The sequence below is a fragment of the Epinephelus lanceolatus genome, chromosome 16, assembly GCF_041903045.1.
Source record: "Epinephelus lanceolatus isolate andai-2023 chromosome 16, ASM4190304v1, whole genome shotgun sequence".
Taxonomy (NCBI): Eukaryota; Metazoa; Chordata; class Actinopteri; order Perciformes; family Serranidae; genus Epinephelus; species Epinephelus lanceolatus.
The window spans coordinates 21,937,190-21,961,424 of NC_135749.1; the positions used below are offsets into that span (position 1 = coordinate 21,937,190).

At 39.7% G+C, this 24,235-nt stretch overlaps 1 protein-coding gene across 2 annotated transcripts; it reads left to right on the forward strand.

The window, feature by feature from the left end:
- The first annotated feature begins 829 nt into the window (after window positions 1-829).
- LOC117264176 (TBC1 domain family member 20) lies at window positions 830-20,570 on the forward strand. 2 transcript variants are annotated; one of them, XR_004502253.2, is made up of 11 exons: window positions 830-1,057; window positions 2,623-2,677; window positions 4,506-4,636; window positions 4,744-4,824; window positions 5,507-5,693; window positions 5,805-5,906; window positions 9,706-9,847; window positions 10,663-10,847; window positions 12,665-12,774; window positions 13,709-14,067; window positions 15,508-20,570. XR_004502253.2 is itself a non-coding variant. In XM_033638032.2 (10 exons), exons 1-10 carry the CDS (start codon window positions 988-990, stop codon window positions 13,888-13,890), a joined length of 1,245 nt encoding a protein of 414 aa, XP_033493923.2. In that variant the 5' UTR covers window positions 830-987; the 3' UTR covers window positions 13,891-20,570. The 2 variants fall into 2 exon arrangements, 1 of the variants encoding a protein (XP_033493923.2); XM_033638032.2 differs by having other exon boundaries at window positions 13,709-20,570.
- Window positions 20,571-24,235: the final 3,665 nt, after the last annotated feature.

Below are 24,235 nucleotides of genomic sequence, written 5' to 3' on the forward strand. Positions count from 1 at the left end.
CAACCACTCATGACCTGAGAGGCAACACTCAGGGCAGCATTAAACTGCAGTAAGGCTTCTGTATGCCCTTAAATGACCCTTCACCCCACATCCAGGAAACTGGTTTGCAGAAGCAAATTGGGAGCATTCAGACCAAGGATTTCCCCTGCATCAGCACTATATGGCTCTATTAACATAGCTTTACTGTGAGTACAATCATGCCTTTGCAACACAGATTCCACCTTTACACTTTAATCCAGTCCAATAAATTAAGGTTAATCAAACATAAACCAATTAAAAAATATCAGTAGTTTCAGTAGGCACTGTGTTTTTGCCGTGTTGTGATACACATGAAGCAAGTGCTTCATGTGTATCACAAGCAAGTGCTTCATGTCAGTGTTATTTTGTGTGATTAGGTTGTGTGATTAGGTATATTTTTTCACTAAGAAAAGAGACAGAAAAAGAAAAAAATATTGCACATATCACATGCACTTAGAGGTCCATTTACACTATCACATTAACATGTTATTATTTATTGTTCACACTAATATTCTATCTTTCCCAGCAGTCAGCTGTTACTTAGCATTGTACTGTCGTCTTGAAAATGAAAATGGTGAAAACATAGATTAAATAATTGTGTCTCTAATCACGTTATCATCAAGTGAAAGTCATCATAAAATAAAATAAAACTAAACTAAATACAATAAGCACGCTGTGCCCACGCTGTTCAAATATCACTACAAAACTACAGTCAAGTCTTCTTGCAGTGCTAGTCGATGACAGCCAATAGTATTCGTGCACTGGATCACATGTCATGTCTGTCCAATCACAGCGTAGCGTGGAGATTCGATGTTAGGTTGATTCTCTCAGGGACAGCTGTTGAGGGAAACGTTCACGTATAGCCAAATATTATCACTGTTTTTACCTATTAAGAGACATATTTTTATTTGTTAACTTGCTTATGGCACAACACAGACTTCGTCATTTGGTTGTGAACTTTTAAAGGGGATGAAAAGGCTCAAGAGGAAGAAACAAAACGCAGGAGCTGGAGTGAATGGGAATGGATCTGTCACAAGAGGTAAGTCAATCAACAGATCATGTTAGCTAACGTTAGGTAGTGTTTAATAAACGTACTCTAAACATACATACAGGCTAGCCACGCAAAGCTAACGCTAATTGTAACATCATAACCACCCTGTATATTCATATATCTATATTCCGTGCGTGTAGTTGTCAGACAGAAACTTGACCAGTCGAGTCTTATGTGGCGAAATGCCAGTGAACTTAATACTATCACTGCAGCCAGCTGACACAAACCACTTAACACGAATCACGAGTTGTCAACTGTCGTCCTAACCTGTATCTAACCGTCTGTTGCCCTTTTGTTTACATTGTTGCCTAAGTAAACATTGGCCTCTTGTATGCCACTGGTGCTTGCGTGGCAGCCTGTCAGCCAACTTGTACAGTTGGGAAAGTTGCATCTGGCAGACAGACAGAGGAAGATGGAAGATGGCTGCACTCAACACTGAATTTAGGATGAACTCTTTAAGCTATGTTAACATTTAACACCTTATTTTGAATGTGTTCCAACTCACTGCATTCAGGAGCACACATATGATAACTGTGGTTATATTAATGAGTCATTATGATCAGTTAGTAATTCATCATTGCTATGGCAGCATTGTTTTCATGACTAAATGGGTTAGTCAAAAGAATCATTCAATAGTAACTGAACGAGGTAACATTTCAAATCTATTCTGTCTGTTCTACAAAATTAGCAAATGTTCTTGTAAAAGTTATATTTCAAATCACTGGTTCCCATCTTGGGGGTCCAACTGGGGTCACGAGGTGGTCTTGATTTTATAGGATGTAAGAGACGATTAATATGTTTATTATTCAAGATTCAACTTATAGGATAACTGTGCAGTGATGACGTGAACACAAGCTATAGTCACAGTGCTTTCACTTTCTGCTACACAGCCTTGTTCAGCATTAGAAAAGTACACCGTTAAAACAGTCAAAGAGCTAATAGAACAATGGGCAAGCATCAGGGACAAGAAAAAACTTAATTTGTCAAAAAAGAAGGCGTAAAGGTTTGTAAAATTATCAGGAAAACTAATCTCTAATGCAACACTCACAGGACATAATCTGCTCAAAATTAACCCAAATTGCGTGTCTTACACAAACTTCTGCAGTTTATGCATTCACGGTTTGGTTTAATTGCACAGTTTAGCAGTTTTTTCTGTGCTGTTATTGTAATGCATTGAATATAATATAAAATATCCATAAGATAAGTCACTTAGTCAGGGGTCATCAGTTCACTCAGCACCAGGAAAGGGGTCTCTTAAGGATGAAGGTTGGGAACCACTGCTTTAAATGTTGAAGAAAAACAGTGACACTTTACAGTTAATGTATTACATCCATTAATTGTGTGTTTATTATTTGTCCCAAACCTAAAAACTGTTTTTGTAAATGTGTGTCTGTATGTGTGTCTCAAGTATGTGATTGCTACCCTCTGTGACATCAACATGATACTGTGCTGTCCTTTTTAATTCCTCCAAAATGTTCACTTTTATATTTCATCCCTCCTTTTCTGACATGTATTTCTTTTCTTTCTTCCTCATCTCTGTCCTTTTTTTACAGAACAGGACTGTGGGAGGAAACAGAAGTTGGCTGAGATCCATCAGGCTTTGATCAGGTTAAAATGATAATTATCTGCTGCAGTTGCTTGTTAAGAATGCTTTCTCTTCCTTGTGCTCTGATTGGCATCCAGGAAGAGATCAATTAATTAATCAATTCACGATTAATTAATTAATTTTCCCTTTCAGGAATTTGTCACATTTTGTTAAAACATGTTCTGGATTGCAGTTATATTTATTATGAGAAGATTTATGAGAAATACTTACAGACAAATACATAAAATTTAGCTATTGTGATCAATAAAACTGAAAGAGCACCAGAACAGTGAATGAACACAAGACTCTGGGTGTTCAGGTTTGCCCAGTAGATACAAGGTTCTCACCCCACAATAGCTTTCCTTAAAAATCTGCCTTAATATATTTCTACAAATCTCAACAAAAAAAATTGACAGTTTCCATCATACAAAATGCCTCCGTTAAGCACTAGAGCAGTTGGCCACAGGATGTGTTTCCCAGGTGGGAAAGCTCCTCCCTCTGGTGTTTGCTGTTCCACAATTAGATGGTATGCATTTATCCCTAGTTAGTGACCTTCATCACTCCTTGCTAAGCTAATTTCACACATGAAGATTACTCACATGAGCGCAGAGGAATAGTGTGACGAGGATCATGAAGACATTAGTGTCAGGAAGCATGTGGGACTTGATGGAGAAATGGCACAGGAAAGCTAATGCAGAACTGAGCAGGCTGATTTTGTGAATTCACATTTAATTGCACAAGAAATACAGTTTTCTCTGTCCATATGACTTAGACATGTGGACACACATCGTGCTGCCACAGTGTCAGACAGATGTGGAGTGAATAAAGAAATTGATAAATGAATGGAATTTGACTTATTGAGTGTGAAATTGTCAAAAAAATCCTTTTAAAAAGCATGTCGAATGGGAAAGTGTGCAAAAGTGCATTAGAAGAATCTATTATGTGGAAATGAGATTGATTGTTAGTGTCATGCCAAACATTTTGCCAGTCCCATATGGGATTACAAGACACCATTAGTTTTCATAAACCTTCTCAGTCTTGAATATACAAAATGTGCAAAAAGAAAGGGGAAAATTACAAATAACCAAAAACAAAACAAAAAGAATATCCCAAATAAATGTTCATATAAGGAACGACCAAATATTTACAGATTTCAATCTCAGTAACAAGATTTTTTCCTCTTCTCCCAGGCTTTCTCCCAGCTAATTTATACGTTTCATATGTGAATAGTTATCAGTCTTTTGTGCGTCTATCATATTTACAAAATCTGTTACAACTTTTATATTACTAACCAAATATTCATAATAAAAAAGGACAGTAGAAAACAAAATGAAACTTAATGTATATTGTTTAGACAACACATTTGACAGATCCGCTTTTCTGTGTCCAGATTAATGTTACGTCTGGTGTCACCAGACAAAGTTGGAATACCAGATCTCAGCTGAGCACAAAGAGATCTTTGCTTTTTATACAAGTTATTCTTTGAGCTAGATTCAGTTATACAAGTTATATATATTATGCCTTTTATATTTAGTCAGTCTTGAAATCCTGAATGCAGGTAATCTATGCTCAAATTCTATCTTTGTAGAAGAATTTAATACCACCCAAGTTTAAAGCATTCTGTGCTTCATAAAAATCCATTTCAGTAGGTAATTTATTGTCACATCATGCTTTTAAGAGTCATAGGTATGTAACATTACTGCACTAAAATCAATAGAAATTACAATTAACTCCTGAAGAGAGTTTATTCGTAATGGACACAGTTACCTTGGAGAGTTTTTGCCGTGTTGGCGGACTTAAAAGTAGTGCATCGAACTGAACAGTGTCCTAATCTGACTTTTGAATTGACAGTGATCCAGTGGACATTGAGACCCTGAGGAGAGCAGCAGCCAGTAAGGGAGGACTGCTCACTGATGAACTGAGGAGGAAAGTCTGGCCTAAACTACTGAACATCAATGTGTACGATCTACCAAACAAACCTGGTAAGTGGTTGATTGATACTGGTATTTACTGGGTAGATGTATACTACATATTACTGTTAACATTACTAATACTGACAACAGTAATAATAGCATTTCTGCTGTTATAGGTCGAGATGTTAGGGAGGACCACAAGGACTACAACCAAGTAGTCCTGGATGTCAGGAGGTCCATGAAGCGGTTCCCTAAAGGTGAATGTGTGTGTGTGTGTGTGTGTGTGTGTGTGTGTGTGTGTGTGTGTGTGTGTGTGTGTGTGTGTGTGTGTGTTGTATCTCTGAAGACAGCAGTGAAGCTCACAGTTCCATTTATCAAACTGTAACCCCCGTGCGTATATCAACATGCAGATATCTGACAAGGTTTAATATTTAATGAACTGAGTAAAAGCTGCACCAGGGAAGATTCTTGTGTCACTAGACACCTGTGTTGTCAGCTAAAATCACAATGTGGGGAAAGAGACAGATAAAAGTGTCTTATTTAACAGAGAGGCTGCCAGTTCAGTCCCAGGTAATTGCGATTTTGACTATATGTGAATATTTATGCCAGGAGGAAGCAACACATTATCAGAAAAAACAACTGTAAGAAACAGCGGGGAATGAAGTAAAGTTGGACTCACAACATTAGACACACTCTGTATACTAAGCCACTCAACAAAGTCAGTATTTGATTTGTCTTTTTGCTGTTAAAAGGTGCAAGAAAACTAAGAGGTTAAATGTATACCATGCAGCATACCACATCTGCACTCAGAATAGTGTCAGATCATCTGTGTTTACCTGTTCACCACACAGACAGTCACAAGCCTTTCTAAATTGTTTTTGGATGTGTTTTTCTCTGTATTGAGATGTTATATATTTATGATCCTTGGCCGTCCCTCAGGTATGCCAGCCACAGAGAGATCTGTGCTTCAGGAGCAGCTCATTGACATCATACTGGAGGTTTTGAAACGCACCCCTCAGCTCCATTACTACCAAGGCTACCATGATGTGGCCGTCACTCTGCTGCTGGTTGTCGGGGAGCGGATGGCCATCGCCATGCTGGACACTCTGTCCAATCACCATCTCAGGTTGAAAACACATTTAATAAATCCATCTATTGAGGCATATTAATCAGCTTAGAATTCAAATTATTTTGCAGTAATATTTCTTTAACGTCTGTGTGTTTTCTCTGTCTGTAGGGATTTCATGGATCCTACCATGGACAACACTAAACACATTTTAAACTACCTGATGCCTATATTGGAACAGGTTGATACAGAACTTCATGACTTCATGATCAGGTAAACACACACACACACACACACACACACGCAGAACAATAATGAGAGGATCAAGACGCAGGAAGTATGTCAGAAAGAGTGGAGTAGAGAGACGGGGAGGGAGGAAACAGAGAGAGGAGTGTGAGAAAGGATTAAGATGAAAGAAACTCAAGAAAGGGACAGAGAGGATAAGGTGAGAGAGGGAGGCAACGTGGAGGACAGAGAGAAGGAGAAAGCCGGAAGGATGGAAGGACTGTCTGAATAAGTGCACATCCAAGCCAGCAGACGGCTGTGAGTGTTGGCGATTGATCGTGGGAATGACAAATGTGCAATCTGCTCCATCTATCATCAAAGTGCTCATTTTACTCATGCATACACACACACCAACACACACATACACTCAATTTTAAAACGTGCTGTTGCTGCCCAGTAATTGCTAGCACTTATGCCTCATTTCTTGAAACAAGAAGCACTTCTGCCTGTCTTTTTGAGGAGAAATACATATTCAAATTTGAATGCACAATGCTTAGAGCATCTGTGAGATGTGCTGTTACCCTAGGGATACCCCTGATCCAGGGTCAAGCCTCCTTGGTTCAGACCTGGCTCTGACCTGTTGAGGCATGGACACAGGACCTCTGGGGGTGTCCTGTGATGTCTGGCTCCAGGGTGTTGGTGGCATATTCTTTCAGTCCTGTAGGTTGCAAGATGGTGTAGTGTCGTGTCCTACAGATGCTCAGTTGGAATGGGATCTGGCTAATATGGAGGCCTGGGTGATGCCTTGAGCTTTTTGTCACTTTCCTCGGGCCATTTCCCGAATGGTGCCATACTTGAGGGGGGTGGACTTGGTTTGCAGCGGTGTTTGTGTGGGTGATGTGTGTTAAGTGGCATCCACCTGAATGCCAGGAATCAAGGTTTCCCAGCAGGACATTGCATTTGTAATTAGATGATGAATGTTAATCACTTCACCTGTCAGTGGTTTTAATGTTTTGGCTGATTGGTGTACCTTTTGTAAGTCACTTTGGACATGCTGTAATGTAAGTAATCACCACTAGAGGGCATCGATGTGTTGCTCTTCACCTGTGAGCTTCACAGAAAGACAAAGAGCTCAGTGTCTTGTTTGAACTGGAACTCATCAGTACATCAGTAGTGGTCTCATTTGGGAGTTCTCATGTCAGATGGTCCAACAGCTGTTTCCGAGTCTTCTCTGTCCCACCAAGGTGTGCACCACATTTACCTTTATCTGTGAGGTGTAATTAGCCAAAAAATGATTCATGATCTTTTTGCTTTTTATTGAAACACCAACAGAAGAACAATCTAAGATACAACCAGTTACTGTAGGTTAATGTTGGGGTGTGTGGCGACGACTAGGATTTGGGACGTTTGCAACTCAATAAATTGTCCTCAAAGGTATTTCAGTATATGTGCATAAGTGTGTGTGTGCGTGCCCGTGTGTGTTGACAGTGCCTTTGCTGTCTTGTTGCCTCTTCATAATTGATGCTGTGCTGGCATCCTCCATATTTGCAAATTACCCGTCTACTCACATACAAGCTCACACAAACACAAAAAGCACAAAAAAAAAAAGAACAAGACACTGCACTCTCGGAAAAACGGCAGGATAAACAACACCCACCTTCAAAGTTTGGAACGTTCTTTTTTGTGAGCACTTCCACTTCCCCTTACCTGCCTTCTTATCTCTGCCTCTTTTCTTCTTTCCCTTTTCTCTCGCTCCCACTTCTTTTTTGTTCCTTTTGTTTTCACCCTCTCTCCCACTTCGTCATATTTCTTTTATGTCCCTCTCATCACACGCGCTCCCTGCCCTTTGCGCCCTCTCTTTACCCCTCCCCCTGTCCATCACGTTTCCCACCCATTTCCTTTCACCTGTCACTCACTTCCTCTTGTACCCATCCCTCTTCCTCCCTGAATGTTCCTATCTAATATTTATCAACTACCTCTAAGAATATCCAATTTACTTGAGACTCTGTCAACAATATCAACCTCTTTATGTCTGCACACAACAAAGAAATACAGAGGAAGTGCACAGGAGGGTTTTAAACAGTATGTGAAGGTAAAGAAAATGGATTATTCTTTAAAATTCACAAGGCCGTTCTTTAGAAATTGCTGTGTTTCATCATCCTTGGATTAATCCAAACAAATTAAGATCAGTTTATAAATCAAGAAAAATACTAGTCATATTTAGGCATGTCACAATACCATAAATTTAGTTGTCGATAACAAGACCAGCGAGATCCATGATTCTCGATACCCAATTCAATTGATCATTTAAAAAAACATTAGGCCTATGTTTCTCAGGGAGGGTCCAACCAAAACACACAGTTGAATTGCATTTTGGGAATCATTAGATGCATCATATCTGGAGCTCGAACCATACTGGGATTAAAAGTCATCGAATCTCAGCCTCTGCTTTGACTATTATTTTATGCCTCTGTGACGGAAACAGCCTCGGACAGAGGCATTATTTTTTCAGGTTGTCCGTCTGTCCCATTCTTATACACCAATATCTCGGGAACGCTTGGACTTGGACTCAACAATGAACTGATTAGATTTTGGTGTCGTGGTCAAAGGTCACTGTGACCTCAAAAAAACAAGTTTTTGGCCATAAGTCAACAGTTTAAAATTTCACACAAATGTCTAACAGGAGGAAGTGATAATGTGATTACGGTTTTCATTCAAAAGGTCAAAGGTCAAGTTAATCGTGACATCACAATGTTTCTGGCTATTATTCAATGCCATAACTCAGGAACAGTAGACAAGACATTTGGTCAAGAACTGAATTGGTGACACTAGTCTTGGGCGCTCACCTTGAAACTGTGCTGACTGTGTAGATCTTCTGCGCTGCTGGGTTGAAGATGTGTGTGAAGTGTCCCATGTTCTAGAATATGTAGCATCTTTGCAGCAATGTCCATATTTGAAGCTTTGTCTACTGTCATGGCTACAACTTTGTGTTCTGTTCTGTTGTTCCTCTGGTAGTCCACCACAAGCTCATTGGTGTTGCTGATATTGAGCTTTAGGTGACTGTCGTTGCACCGTGTGATGACTCCTCTGTAGAAATAGTCTGTAAGTGAAGGCGGCATATTTCTCACTGGAAATTATTTACTTGAAATATGCATGTCAATATAGTGAAAACTTACATTTCACCATTACTTTTATTAAATTCCTTCGAAGTCTTCACTACATATATTCCATGAGTCTGGAAAGACATGGATCTACACTGCAACTGCACTGGTGTATTCTGTCTCGTGTAAGAACCCTAAATTTGTAGAGGTATTTTTTTGGCCAAGGTTAGCCAGATAATACACTTTCTGGGGGGGCATTTTATCCCACTAACTAGTTGCTTATCCTTGATATTACTGTACACCTGTTGGTGTGCCTTTAGTTTTCACAATGATTGTTCTGTGTTCGATGCAGCCATTGGTTTTATTCATTTTAATTACAGTGTGTGCGGTATTCAGAGTTATTTGCGCTTTTGATGTGAGCAGCTTGAAATGAACTGAAGCCACTTGCTGTCTGGAAGATAGGAAAACAGTGTAATCTGTACATATACCTTCATATTATTCCCACCAGACATTTACTTTGTGATTTTATAATTGCATTTTTATTTCATATTGCTCTCTTGTTACGTATTTTGTGTTATCTGTAACTTACTGTTGCTCATCTGGGCCTGGACACTCTTGAGAAAGAGCTTATATATCAGCTAGGCTTTCCTGGTTAAATAAAGGTTATATTAAGATAAAAAAGAAACAGTCCTTGTTAGTGGCCTGTGTTTGTTTACATCTCTTCATATATTTGCCTTCTCTATTAGAGCGGAGGTGGGAACGATCTTCGCGCTGTCCTGGCTCATCACATGGTACGGCCACGTGCTGTCAGACTTCAAACACACCATGAGACTGTACGACTTCTTCCTAGCCTCACACCCACTGATGCCCATCTACCTCGCCGCCACGGTAAGAAGGCATAGACGCCGACAGGAAATGAACAAGAGGCAGCGACTTTGTTTTGTCAGTAATCCAGGACACTCACATGTGAATACATGCTGCCAAACACACACACATTCATATACTCATGCGCACAGTGAGGCAGAGTACTGTGGAGTCACTGGACTATTTAATTAGATACCTCCTAATGAACAGATGAGAGAGAGAGTGACAGAGGGTTACAGAGGGAGAGATAAAAGAGGGAAGAGAGGGAAAAGGACGAGGACTGCATCAGGAAACAGAATGACAAGGAGAGCCGACTCATGTTTGACTCAGAAGGAGAAGCAGATTACAAGGGGAAAGCATTTTGATTTGTGACTGTTTACACTCATTTTTCTGTGAAGCTTGTTCCTCTGTATGTTCACACCAGCTGTTTTGTGGAAAATGTTAACTACTGGAACATGTATGTGATTTATGTGTGTGTACATGCATCCTATTTTTGAGTGTTTGAGTGTGAAAAGGCCTTTTCAACAGCACGTTGATTAGTTGTACAATTGAGCACATTTTGCTCGTTTGCAGTTGAGGATGTTTTAGTGTTTGTGTGCAGGGGCTGGGCAAAGGGAGAGGTCTGTTTGAAGTGTTTGAAACAACAAAGCAGAATGTAGTTCATGTTTCCTCCAAGGCTGAGTGCAGCGCACAGCATGGGGGGTTAACTCGTCGTCTGCCTATTTCACTGCCTCACTTGTATTACCGAAGCAGCCCAGTATGTAGATTCTAATTTACATTTGCTCCAAGGTTAATCAGAGTGCACTTTGTTCAGAGTTAACTCCTATTCCTGTCTTTAGATTGTATTGTACAGAGAGAAGGAGGTGAAGAAGACAGAGTGCGACATGGCCATGGTCCACCACCTCCTCTCGCGCATCCCCCAGGATCTCCCATACGAACTTCTGATTGGTCAGGCCCAGGACCTCTTTGAGCAGTACCCTCCATCTGTACTCGCCAAACGTGCAGCACTGCAGTCTCGCAAGAGGTGAGGGGACAAGAACTGAAATAAAAATGGATATTAGTAATGATAATATTAATACTTTTCAATGAACACATCAGCGATTGGTGCTTAATGGACACATGAGGCTTAAAAACATTTCATGCTGGGTCACATACTTCAGTATTAATCATTATTATGAGCACATTCATCCATATGTTTGAGTTTTACATGATCTAAATCAAAGGTCTAAGGACAGAGGATGTAAAACCCACTGTGCTACATAAATAAAATTTACTTGTTGCATTCCGATTCACTTAAATCTGTCCAGGCAAGTTGGCAAAATATAAAAGTACAGGCACACATGTTACTTTTCTCTTGCCATCATTGGCAGAGCTTGATGCACAATGGCTTATATTAATTATAAATGAATCAGTAAATGATTTTTTGATTACACAATCAACTGATTATTCTACAAAATGTCACAAAACTGTAAAAAATGCTCATCACATTCTCCCATATTATCTTTAAATGACTTTATCAGAGAAAATCAGTAAGTGTTCACATTGAAGAAGCTGTAACTTGTCAAATTTTGGCATTTTTGCTTATAAATGACAAACGATTATGATCCATAATCACTATTGTTGTCTGTTAGTGTGGGTCAAACAGCTAATAAATTACTTAAATTGCTCCTGTACTTTTACTTTTTTTTGCTCAACAGTTTGAGACACAAGACTCAAATACAAAAGTCCAACCACAAGTTTACTCAGATATTTTGTGGTGGTGTGTATTGAACAGCGGTGGAGAAAGTATTCAGATCCTTTACTTTAGAAAAGTATGAATACCACACTGTGAGTGTAACTTAAGTAAAACTAAGTATTTAGAAATGTTTAAAGTAAAAGTATTCAATACAGAACTCTCCGTCTCAATTATTAAAAATAAACTAAAGTAATTACAAGAAAGATTGGCAAATTTTCCCCTTTGAGAAACTAGAACCATGAAATGTTTTTCATTTTTGCAAGGAAAATTACAAATATCAAAATATATGCCAATTTAGTCAATCGATTAATTGCTTCAGCTCTGCATTGAAAATATACTGTTGGGTAGTTTAATTTTCAACAAAGCATCACATTTTATAAACTCTTAATTTGTTTCATGTGTAAAAATCTTGTAAACTAAAGCTGTCAAATAAATGCAGCGTAGTTAAAAGTACAATATTTCCCTCTGAATTGTAGTGGAGTAGAAGTATAAAGTGCCATGATAAGTAAATACTCAAGTGAAACACAAGTACCTCAAATATGAACTTAAGTACAGTACCTGAGTAAATTTATTTTGTTACATTCCACCAGTTATATTGACTTTTGGAGGTGTGATGTAATTCGCTCAGTCACCAAGAGGGGGTGCTCTACAAACATTTACAGATGTAGTGCTGCTGACATGCACAGACCATTTAGTGTGTGTGTGTGTGTGTGTGTGTTTTTATTGTTGAGGAGGAAACATTAGATGCACAACTACACTTTCTCTCAGTGTATCCATTTTCTCTTCATCAGTCTCCCTCTCTTTGTCCTTCAGTGTTACTCACAGTCATTGTTCAGGAGAGGAAGTGACATCACTTACACAAGACCTTGACTAAACGATGTCCCATAATGCATTACTCCTATAGCTTCCTATATACAGGAGCGACTGAGTTAGCAAAACTCCCACGTTGCCTCTCACTTTTCCGCTCGCACGTCTTTATCCATCAGCTGATCCTTCAATCCATCCCTTCATGTCAAACCAGCTGTCCGTGCTTCACCTTAAACCCGACTCTGACTAACTCTCCCTTCCTCTTTCCATCCCTCCCTTCCTCTGTTATCTTTCTGCAGCCTGTCAATCAGCACCTTCCAAGCATTTCAGCTCTCCACCCTCCACCAGAGGCCCGACTCTGTTCTCCAACGCCTCACCAAGGCCCAGGGCTCCACCACCTCCAGACACGGTAAAAATAGTAACTATAATTTTATTACTGACTCTGAAGAAGGACTGCAGATGCACAGACAGCACAGACACACGTGCAGATGAGTGAAATAAAAGTGAATTATTGTTGGATGCTCTTTGAAGTTTGGGATGAGTGACTATCGACTGTGAGATTGTAAAAAACAAATATTTCAAACATGAAATTTGTTTGATAGGTTCACATTTTTCCACATTTTTTGGTGCCTTAGTGAGGAACCCAACTCCTCAGAACAAGGCAATAAATATGTCATCCCCCACAAACGCTGCCCCCTTTGGGCCAATCAATAACAAGTAAACAACTGATGTAATACACCCATCAGACCAATCAAGTGCATATTTAAATATGCCAGAACAGAACAAAGAGCAGCTCTATTCCCGTTGGTTTTCTGGCAATCTGATCAGAGGTGTCTGACATATTGTCTGTGATGTACAGGCAATCAAAAAATATGCTGTAATATTCCCCTCAGGCCAAACAGTGTAATATTAAAATTGATGCACATCATTCCCTGCAGTTTCATCAAAATTCAATTAGCAGCGTTCAGGATGAGGTGCATAACAGACAATAAATGGGAGTCAGTAAGAGACAACCTGCTGTCTACATGGGAGGAATGTTGGCTGATGTGTGAAGTGAAACTTTAAGTGGAGTTTATAACTATTTGGGCCTCTAGTTAATTAAAGTGAGAGCGCTGCTTAGTAAAGATCATGGAGCAGGATTGGTTATTTAACACTTTTGCCCCCTCCTTCTCTCTGCTCCGTGTGTTTTGACATCCCTTGACCCCCATTTTGTTTTCAGTCCTAGTAACAGAATGCAGCTTGATCCTCCTTTTGGTTCAGCTTCCAGCTTCATGAATCCTCTTGACCCCTGCATGTCTCCGCTCCTCACAGTCTGACCCCTCCTCCTTGTTCTGTGCTCCTAGCCTCTCGACACACAGGTCTGGAAGCAGCTTTGCCCCGAGACCGAGGCCAGCTGTGGGGGAAGGGGAACAAGATGGTGAAGATGGCAGTGTGGGGGCTGTCCGCTACGCTCGGGGCGGCCGTGTTCGCAGTGGCTCAGACAGCTATGGACTGGGGACCTGACGTGTTACTACAACTGTTCTGACGTGGCGGTGGGGATTTGGGCTGTTAGACACATACATTAACACATGGTGACAGCAGACGCATATCTGCTCTTCAGACGGATTTACAATAAACAAACATACATACTCAAACAAAGACGTGGAAGACTTGAAGCTCGTCTCTCCTGCTGCGAGGAAACATTGGAGAAAAGCAGGAGGAGGTCAGTAATCTTAGTGCCAAACAGGTTGTTGCTACTCAACCACAATGAACATATGTTAGCCACTAGCCAGCCTCGGGATCTATGTGCATGTGTGAGTGGGTGTATGTGTGCTGCATGTTGCATGAAAGCACCTGCTGGGGCCTCTAACATCTTGGGCGCTTGGGCCAGAGCTTCTGTGTGAAGTGACTGTCAACATTTCTTTATGAAAAGTGATTTAAACGGTCACAACGAGAGAGAAAAGAGACTAAACCACAATAAACAGACACAACCAGAGACAGATGCAAAGTGACCTCAGAGAGACACAGAACGACCTAAAAGGATTGCAAAATGGCCACAGAGATGCAAAAAGACTACAAAGAGACTCAAAACAACCACAAAGAGATACAAAATGACCACAGGCAGGTGCAAAAATGACCACAAAGAGATGCAAAACAACCACAAAGACACACAAAATGACCACAGACAGTAGAGCTGCAATGATTAATTGATGAGTCGTCAACTATAACATTTTTCACCATCTAATTTGATGATCGATGAATTGGTTTGAGTAATTTAAAATTAATTCCAGCTTTTTAAATGTGAATATTTGCTGGTTTCTTTACTCCTATATGACATTAAACTGAAAGTCTTTGAGTGGTGGACAAAGTAAGACATTTTAGGACATCATCTTAGGCTTTGGGAATTTTCTAATATTTAATAGACCAAACAACTTATCACTTAATCAAGAAAGTAATCAACAATGACAATAACTGCTGGTTGCAGCCCTGCAACAGAGAAATAGAAAAAGTCTCTCTCAGTCTTGGGTCTTGCTCCTATGTAGGAGGAACGGGGGGCTTTTACTTGTTTGTGCCCAGGGGCCCATCGTCTCATTATCCATCCATGCATGTGAGACACTAACACATTTTGCTCTCTCAGGCTGTTGCTCACACGGTACCGTCGGTGTAACATTTTACACGTGTCGCTGTGTGTTTGCTGTTAGCTGATTATTTTTGCTGATAACTCGTTTTTCGACTGTCATGCTTGTTTCGTTGCATTTCAGTTGATGGTGTTTTAGTGCGCCTGTTGGATCAGCAGCCATATCTGAGAGCCAAAAGTGCCCGTAGCCAGCGCAATGACACATGAATACAAATTATTAAAGAGCGGGTTTTCCTGCTGAAAGCTTCCAGTTGTGAGCAGAGAAGGAGAGCGGGAGAGAAATGGGAAAGATGGAGGGGGAGATTTTGCCTGTGAGTCACTGGTATTAATTGCTTTACTCCAGGTGTCAGCCAGTTACATTTGCAGTAGAGTTTGACACACGAAAAACAAGCTGTTGCCGACCCAAAATGTGAACATGACACACAGTTAGCACGCAATGAAAGCAGTGGGCCTTTTGCAGATATATTTTGCAGTAGTTATTGAAATACTCATTTATTTAATATGATATTTTTCTGTTTTCTGTAGCTGTTTCTGCTCACTGCTGAATGAATATGGGGAGGACACCAGTACCTTTACTTTCTTGAAATATTTAGCAGGTTTGCATCAACATCCACCCTAAAGAGCCATCAACAGAACTACATGGACTCAGTTCTTCTTCTGCATCATGTTTCCCTTCAGCATTTTATAGCTGCAGTGATTATTTAAACATATGTGATGTTGTTTTTCTATTAGTGGAAGAGGTTAACTACCTGCTGTATCACACACACCCTGTAGTTACTGTTGGACCAAACATAATTATTGAGTTTCAGCGCCTGAAAAGTGAATATTAATAATTGAGGTTGTTTCCAACTGAGGTACATACACACGGTATGTACAGCGTGCTGGGTTTCCCCAAACAGCAATGCATGCTCTGTGTGTTGACTTGTGCTCTAAAATATTTATCTTTTTACTAGCATGTTGCCGTCTTGCATCTGTTAACACAGCTTCACCAGAGTCACAATACTCTCATCCCTCCTGTTCCTCCGTCATCATATATAAATGTGTGTTATCTTTGCACAGTCGGATTGGATGTGAAATTTACCCTGTTGATTTTAGTTGCTTTGTAGCGCATGAATTCACATCTTTGTTGCGAATGAAATGACAGTACGTGTTGTACAAATGTAACCTCTAGCCTCCAGTAATCGGAGAAGGATTGCTGAGCTGTGTAGTTAACAAACCTGTCATTCAATCTGTCACTAAGTTGTCAGTTTCAGGCACTCTTCAGCCAATTGCTTTTATTTTGATTGGTGGTAATCAGTCACTTATTGTGTTAGAGAGTCAATCAATCAATCAAAGGCCTGTAACTCAGGTAGTCAGTTGGCCAGCAAGCCAGTTAGGATTCAGACATCTCGTCAGTCTGTGGTGGTTGTTTAAATAGCCTCTGCATGTTCCACTTTGCAGCCTGACAAGCTCTACATCATGTCAAACATCACATGTGTGCATGTCCGATGTGATTAAATGCAATAAGTGAGTGTGTGTGTGTGTGTGTGTGTGTGTGTGTGAGGGAGAGAGAGAGATAGATATGTTAGCTTTAGTCACAGGTCAGTTTTTTCCTTTTAGCTCGCTGGGCATCTAATGCTTTTTATTTATTTTACTTTTTTGTGTTGCTACTTTGTATAAACCGTTAACAGTCTATTTATTTTAAAGGCAACAATCTGATTGGCTGTTTTTTAAATGGCGAAACATTTAATTATATTTCATGAATGTATTTAAAATGAATTGTGGGCCAGTTTAAAAAAAACAACGTAATTATGGTTTGTAATATCACCAGTCTGTGGCTTTATATTTTTTAAAGGTATTACAATATTTTACATATAAAATTTTGTATGTGGTCAGTCATTAAAAATCAGACTTCAAGTTAAAAGAATAGTTTGACATTTTGGGAAACATGCATCATTGCTTTCTTGCTGAGAGCTAGATAAGAAAATTGGTACTACTCTCATGTCTAAATAATAATAATACTAATGATAATAATAAACTGAATTTGTATAGCTCAAAAATAAATTACTAATTGCTTTACAGAACAAGATAAAATAATATACACAGTCAGGATAAAAATAGCAGAAACATAAATTACAACAAATAAAAATGCGTACAATAAAAAATAAAAAAGGAATATAAACTAGACAAACAGCAGATTTACTGTTAAAAAAAGCCTTTCTGTAGAAAGGAGAGATTTAAAACAAAATACTGAGTTTGCTAACTTATGTTCCTCAGGTAGGGAGTTCCACAGCTGCAGGGCTCTAACAGGAAAATATGTAGTTTCCTTTTGTAACTAGATGGGCTGTGGGAACAGTTAGGAGGTTCCTACCTGAGGAGCGCAGGGATAAATCTATAATGTATGTAGGAGCAAGGCCATGTAGGGCTTAAAAAGTATCAGTATATGCTATACCCAACCCAATGCTATACCCAACAGGTACTCATTGTAGCTTTGCAAGGGCAATGGTGATGTGGTTTTGTCTCTTGAAATTTGTTATAAGTCAGGCAGTTTTGAATAAGCTGGAGACAGGAACTGGCCTTTTGGTTGAGCCCCTAATACAGGGCATTACAGTAATCCAATCTTGATGAGATGAAGGCATGGGTGACTTTTTAAAGGTCTGCTTGAGATAAATAATGTTGAACTTTTGCAATGTTTCTGATTTGAAGAAAGAATGATTGCACTACCTTGGTTATTTATATGCTGAAACACATCTCAGTCAAACATGACACCACCCAAATTGTGGGCAGAATGCCTTACATTTGATGGCTGTGGTGATCGGTGATTCGATCCCCAGCTCCTCCAGTCCACATGCGCAAGTGTCCTTGGGCAAGATATTGCACCCCAAGTTGTTCCCGATTGCTGTTCCATGGGAGTGTGAGTATATTTAAGCTGAGTAGCAGGCAGCACCTCCTACGGTGAATGCGACATGTAATATTAAAGCGCTTTGTGTGGTTGGATGACCAGAAAGGCGCTATACAAATGCAGGTCCATTTATACTGAAGGACAGGTAAATATGAAGCTACAGCCAGCAGTTGTTTAGCTTAACTTAGCACAAAGACAGGAAACAGGGGGAAACAGTTTTCCTGGCTCTATCCAAAGATAACAAAGTCCTCCTACTAGCTCCAGTTTACTCATTAACATATCATATCCATGGATGTATTACTGAATAATGTATTATATATATTACTAAAGGAGCCTACTGGGGACCAGCCTAGGGCCCCCCTGTTCTTCATCTGCAAAATGTCATTTAAATGAACTTGTACCAACCAGGAAGAGACTCAAAATGACCACAAAGAGACACTAAGGAACTGCAAAGAAACACAAAATAACTACTGAAGAGAGCAAAACAACCACAAAGAGACACACAATTACTTCAAGACACAAAATATCCAAAAAGACACGTAACTACATCAAAGACACAAAATATCCAAAAAAAGGACACAAAATTACATCAAAGAGACACAAAATGTCCAAAAGAGACACAAAATTACAAAGAGACAAAAAATATCCAAAAAAAGAAACAAAATTACTTAAAAAAGACACAAAATATCAAAAAAAGAAATAAAATTACATCAGACACAAAATATCCAAAAAAGACACACAATTACATCAAAGAGACACAGAATATCCAAAAAGACACAACATTACACCAAAGAGACACAAGATGTCCAAAAAAAGACATAAAATTACATCAAAGAGACAGAATATCCTAAAAAGACACAAAATTACATCAAAGAGACACAAAATATCCAAAAAAAGACACAAAATTACATCAAAGAGACACAAACTATCTAAAAAGACACAAAATTACATCAGAGACACAAAATATCCCAGAAAGACACAAAATTACATCAAAGAGACACAAAACAACATCTGTTGCATCTTGATAATTAAGTTTGACTGAACTGGTGGTATGAATCTTGTCATCTAACCCCTAGCTCGAAAGCAAAGAAACATATTTCCCAAAAATGTGGAACTTTTCCTTTAAACATTTGGCTCACTTCTCAGATTAAAATAATAAACAAATGACATTTTAAAGGGAACTTCTACTGTCTTGTGGTGCATGGTTGATGTGCATCCTGCTCCTATTACATAAACAGCTCATTCTGCAGTGAAGTTATTTCTGTTACCACTGGCTGTACTTTTAAAGTGACTGTATGCGATGCTGCTTGTTCACTTTTAAAAAGCAGGTTTTATGCATGTTATTTTTGCTTACACTTGATTAGCTGCCTAAGACATAAATATGCAGGGAAAAGCCTTTTCTGCAGTCGGTCTGTGATCTTCAAACATAACTCATGTTGCTACTGTGCAGTTGTATTATTAGTGCCATGTAGACCTACACACACACACACATATACACACACATACAGGGAGAAAGTGGTGGTGGTGCCAGATCATAATGAGGATTTAATTCCTGCCCCTGGCTCTTGGCGTGCTCAAGACACTTTCTCCTTGTCTTTTTTTTCTTTCTTCTCACATTCACACTCAAACACCTACACAAACACCTGCACTGGTCTCAGTCTGGCAGAGGCCTTTGATGAAAAATGATTGAAGCCTGTTACTTGGTTTGATGAAACCAACCCAACATGTACAAGTAAGAAGATGGATGCTGTTGATCTCACATCTAAAGTTGACTGAAAGTTGACTGAAAAAACAGGTTCAGGAGCCATTAAATTCATGGAAAACTTTTTAAGAGGATAGAAAATAGAGAAGATTCATCAGTTTATTTAACTGTAGTACAACAATTTGCTTTTAATAGCTCTGTTTATAGTAGTTTGAATAGTCCACATTTAATCAATGCTTTTTTAGATGCATTTCATTATCTTTTTGTCTCACTTGATATCAGCCCACATCTGCAGAGATTTTTAAGGCTATTTTGCACTCCACCTACTATCCATTCTGTTAAATCTGTTTGCCAAATTAACAAACAAAATTTCATAGATGATTCATTCCAGAAAGTTTTAATAATTTGAACAGATCTGCTCAGCTTTTGTGTTGATTATGAAACGAGTTATGCATCTTTTTAAACACAGACATTTGGAAACAATTTTGTTGTTGTTGAATGAAACAAACAAAATAACATAAAATAAGAAATAAAGGAATATGAGTTATTTTAATAGCTGGAAGCCGTGGATGTTATTTGACAGCAACTCATTTTGTTTGATTTAAACCAAAAACATTTTCGGTACATGAAAATAACTTGAATTTCATGCCAAATTATGAATTCACTGTGGTGTGATGAAGAGCCTGGATGTGAACTCCCAGCGAGCTTACGTCAATCCTCTCGTGACGTCTCTGTCTTCCCCTCAGGTCCAAAAAATTTCCCAAAAGACTTGATTGCACCAAATGCTTTTACAGATAATGATGTAAGTCCTTAATTTGCGTGTGTGTATGTATGATCTCTGTGGGCATTGTAATGCATGTTTCTCATATCATGGGTACCAAACACTTGGTTCAAACATATCAGGTTCTTTGCACCTTGTACTGCAGTTGTACTGAGACGTGTTCGACCTCAACATGAAGCTGATTTTGTCTATGAGGTAAAACAATAAATAAATGATGAAGAAAACACTTCGGTTACGGTGTGAAAGTTCATTCTTGACCTTGGAAACAATGGTTTGCCGGAAAAAAAAAAAGAATAAATAAAAAAAGAATCAAAGTCAATGTCAACTTGCTTTCTTTGGAGCTATTTGCATACAGTCAGGTCCATAATTATTTGGACAGTGATACAGCTGTCATCATTTTGGCTCTGTACACCACCACAGTGGGTTTTAAATGAAACAATGAATACCTGCTTAAAGTGCAGACTCTCAGCTTTCATTTAAGGCTTTTTTCAAAAATGTAGTATGAACCGTGTAGGAATGACAACCATTTCTTCACACAGTCCCCCAACTTTAAGGGCTCATAAGTATTTGGACAAACTAACATAATCATCAATTAAACAGTCAGTTTTAATACTTGGTTGCAAATCCTTTACAGTCAATGACTGCCTGAAGTGTTGGACACATAGGCATCATCAGATGCTGGGTTTCTTCCCTGGTGATGCTCTGCCAGCCCTTTACTGCAGCCGTCTGCACTTCCTGCTTGTGTTTTGGGTGTTTTGCCCTCAGTTTTGGCTTCAGCAAGAGAAACGCATGCTCAGTTGGATTCAGGTCAGATGATATGACTTGGCCATTGCAGAACATTCCACTTCTTTGCCTTAAAAATGTCTTTGGTTGCTTTTGCAATATGCTTCAGGTCGTTGTCCAACTGCACTGTGAAGCATTGTCCAATGAGTTTTGAAGCATTTAGTTGAATCTGAGCAGATAATGTAGCCCCAAACACTTCAGCTTTCATCCTGCTGTTGTTAGCATGTTAGCATCTTTGATAAACAAATCTACCAGCACGGAAGCTAAGCAATGTACTGCTGTGGATGGGTGCCGTAGAAAAATGGATTTTAGCCACCTAAAAAAATCAGTTATCAGTTTAAGTGTACGCTATACTGTCGTTGTTGGTGGGTATCTGCTGTCGGCCATAGCGGCGGTATTGGTATTGATTTTAGAGATTGGCCGAAGCTCCTGGGTTGATGCGTCTCTACATATATATGTATAAGCTCTGTGATATTCATGAGATGTAAAACTGATACGTTATTGCTGCCTTTTTTTTTTCTTTTTTTTTTTCAAATTGGGGGTTTGTTGTGTTTTTTTATTTATTTTTTTGGTAATTTTCTTTTACTGACTCATGGTTACTGTGTATCTCGTTTGCATCACTTGGAACAATGTGTCAGTTTTGTTGTTTCTGTTGTTTTTGTCTGTTTAAAATTAATTAATAAAAACTTAAAGGCAAAAGTGTACGCTATATGTGGAATATTTTCACAGCTTCACCGTACACACTGGCAGCAGTAGACCAGCAGCTGCAGTGTTCTGTCATGACTGTTTTTGTCAGTGGAGTCTGGTGGCTTTAAGATAACAGCTTCGGTTGCCTGTCAGACAGGGCTGTCTCACAGCAAAGTAAATATATATATTCCAGAAGCAAAAGAGGTGTAACAGGTATGACTATTCAACCCTGTTACTACCGCTGCTGTTGGCTTAAAGGCCCAGTGTGTAAAATGGGTTGAAAACAGTGACATCAGTGGTCAAATTCTAGATTGCAGGGCTCACTCGCTCACCCCTCCCGTTGGGTAAATGACGGTGGCCTCGTAGGGACAAAAAGCCTTGCACACGAGTTTTTCAGGAGTAGGTCTATCTAGCGACGAGGTGAATGTTTATTTAGAAATCTAAACCATGTTACGATATTGTAATGAATCCCTCACGAGCAGGAGACCAGAGGAGCGTTCGGGAAAAAGGCCAGTTAATTTGAGCACTCCAAAAACTCCGGTAACACTCCAGGGGGTAAAAGACTCCGTCCCAAACTCTGACTCTTCTAGCGTAACACACACCATACACACATACTCGTTTACCATACCGAGTGGGGACCCCCCTCCCCTCTCTGCTCCGCCAACCTCCAGCCCGCACACTGACTGACAGCGTAGCCTGTAAACAGAGCTCAGCTGTTTATTTAGCCTAGCAATATCTCCGGACTATAGTAGCTGCAATGGACGACTTTGAACGCGATTTTGAAGAGTTTCTTGTAGCGGACACAGACCCAGAGCCATACCTGTTTGAGCCGGAGCATACAGATGAGGAACTCCATGTGTTTGATGCTGAGCGGGCGAGAAGAGAGGCTGAATGCACAGAATGGGATTCGGTGCTACTGCTACCATCGTTGGGGAGATATATCATCAGGAGGAAAAGCACCGCAGAGAGTGCATCACAAGGAGTGAAGCTGCGTCTTCTTTTCCTCGCAGATGACGGTTCGGGTTCATTCTCTCCTGTTGCGTGGTAAGTGTGGTCCATTCGCAAACTTTATAACTAAAAAAACTTTTCACTACTCTCTATCGATGAACTACTAACACTCTGCTGTTTCTTCCTCCTTCTTCCTTCCTTCCGCTGTCTTCGTTGGTTCTTTTATACACGTGAAACACGTTCTCTGGCTGGCTGGATTGTCCACTCGGTCTGCCGTACATACATGGCGGCGCAAGATGGCGACCTCTGTAAAGCAAGGCCTTTGCTATATATATATATATATATATATATATTAAAGCATAATTATAAGGCTACGAAAACCAAACGAATTTTATTTTATAGCGATCATACACTTGTATAAATATATTAATGGGTAAAATATTCAGATTCAGATTCAGACTGACAATAAACCATGCCAAATATTACACACTGGCCCTTTAAAGGCGAGATGAAGCCGTCCCCCCATTCCCTGATCATACTTTTTTATACAGAATGGCGAGGTGGAATAACAGCTTGACATTCCTGCCATGAACAGGCTGTGTAAAAGAGGCTTTAGCCCCACATGATTGACCTTGACCTCTAGAAAATTATAATAGGCATAATATAATTTGTTTTGTTTTTTTGCCATTTTATGGAAAAACAGATTGATGGATGATGAAATTAGCTGCAGTCTTAATGCATGTAAAGTAATTCTGAAAAGTTTGTGTGTTTCTGTCACTATGCAGTTCTAAAGGAAAATAAAACAAGGTTTTCCTTTGTGTCTATTTGTACTGTACAGCTGTTGTCTTTTTCATAGGCTCTGTTAAACTGGCCTCCTTGGAGAAATTAGGTCAGAAATCTGTTTTTGTGTGTGTGTGTGTGTGTGTGTGTGTGTGGCGAGGACAAGGCTGCGCATCTGTCCGTCTGACCTCCAGGGAGATGACTAGATATAGAGAGCAAATCAAAGACATGAGGTGAGGCAGAAAGGCGAGGGTTAAAGAGGAGCGAGGGATGAGATGAGGGAAAGATTCACACTGTAGAGAAACACATCTGGTGGACGTGTTGGAGGTAGACGAGGTCCTCAAGAACACGGATTTAAGCGCAGTCCCTTGAGGATTTCTAATGAGCTGTAGTGGAGGTGAGCATAGGTTGGATCAGAGTTGAGAGCAGATGTGGAAAGTGGTGTTTGAGTTCATGCACGGAGCTGTCTGGAGGTGTTATGGTCCTAATTTCAACACTAAATGATGGCTGCGGTTCCTCAGCACACACACACTGACACACACTGTTCTCTGAACCACCATGTCGGCACTCGACCCCAAACAGCACTTTAGATTTTTACATCTGTTGGTAAATGAAACCTTTGATTCTGGCTTTCTGTGAGGTTGCATAAGCCCAGCAACAATGTGTGTATACGTGTGTGTGTGTGTGTGTG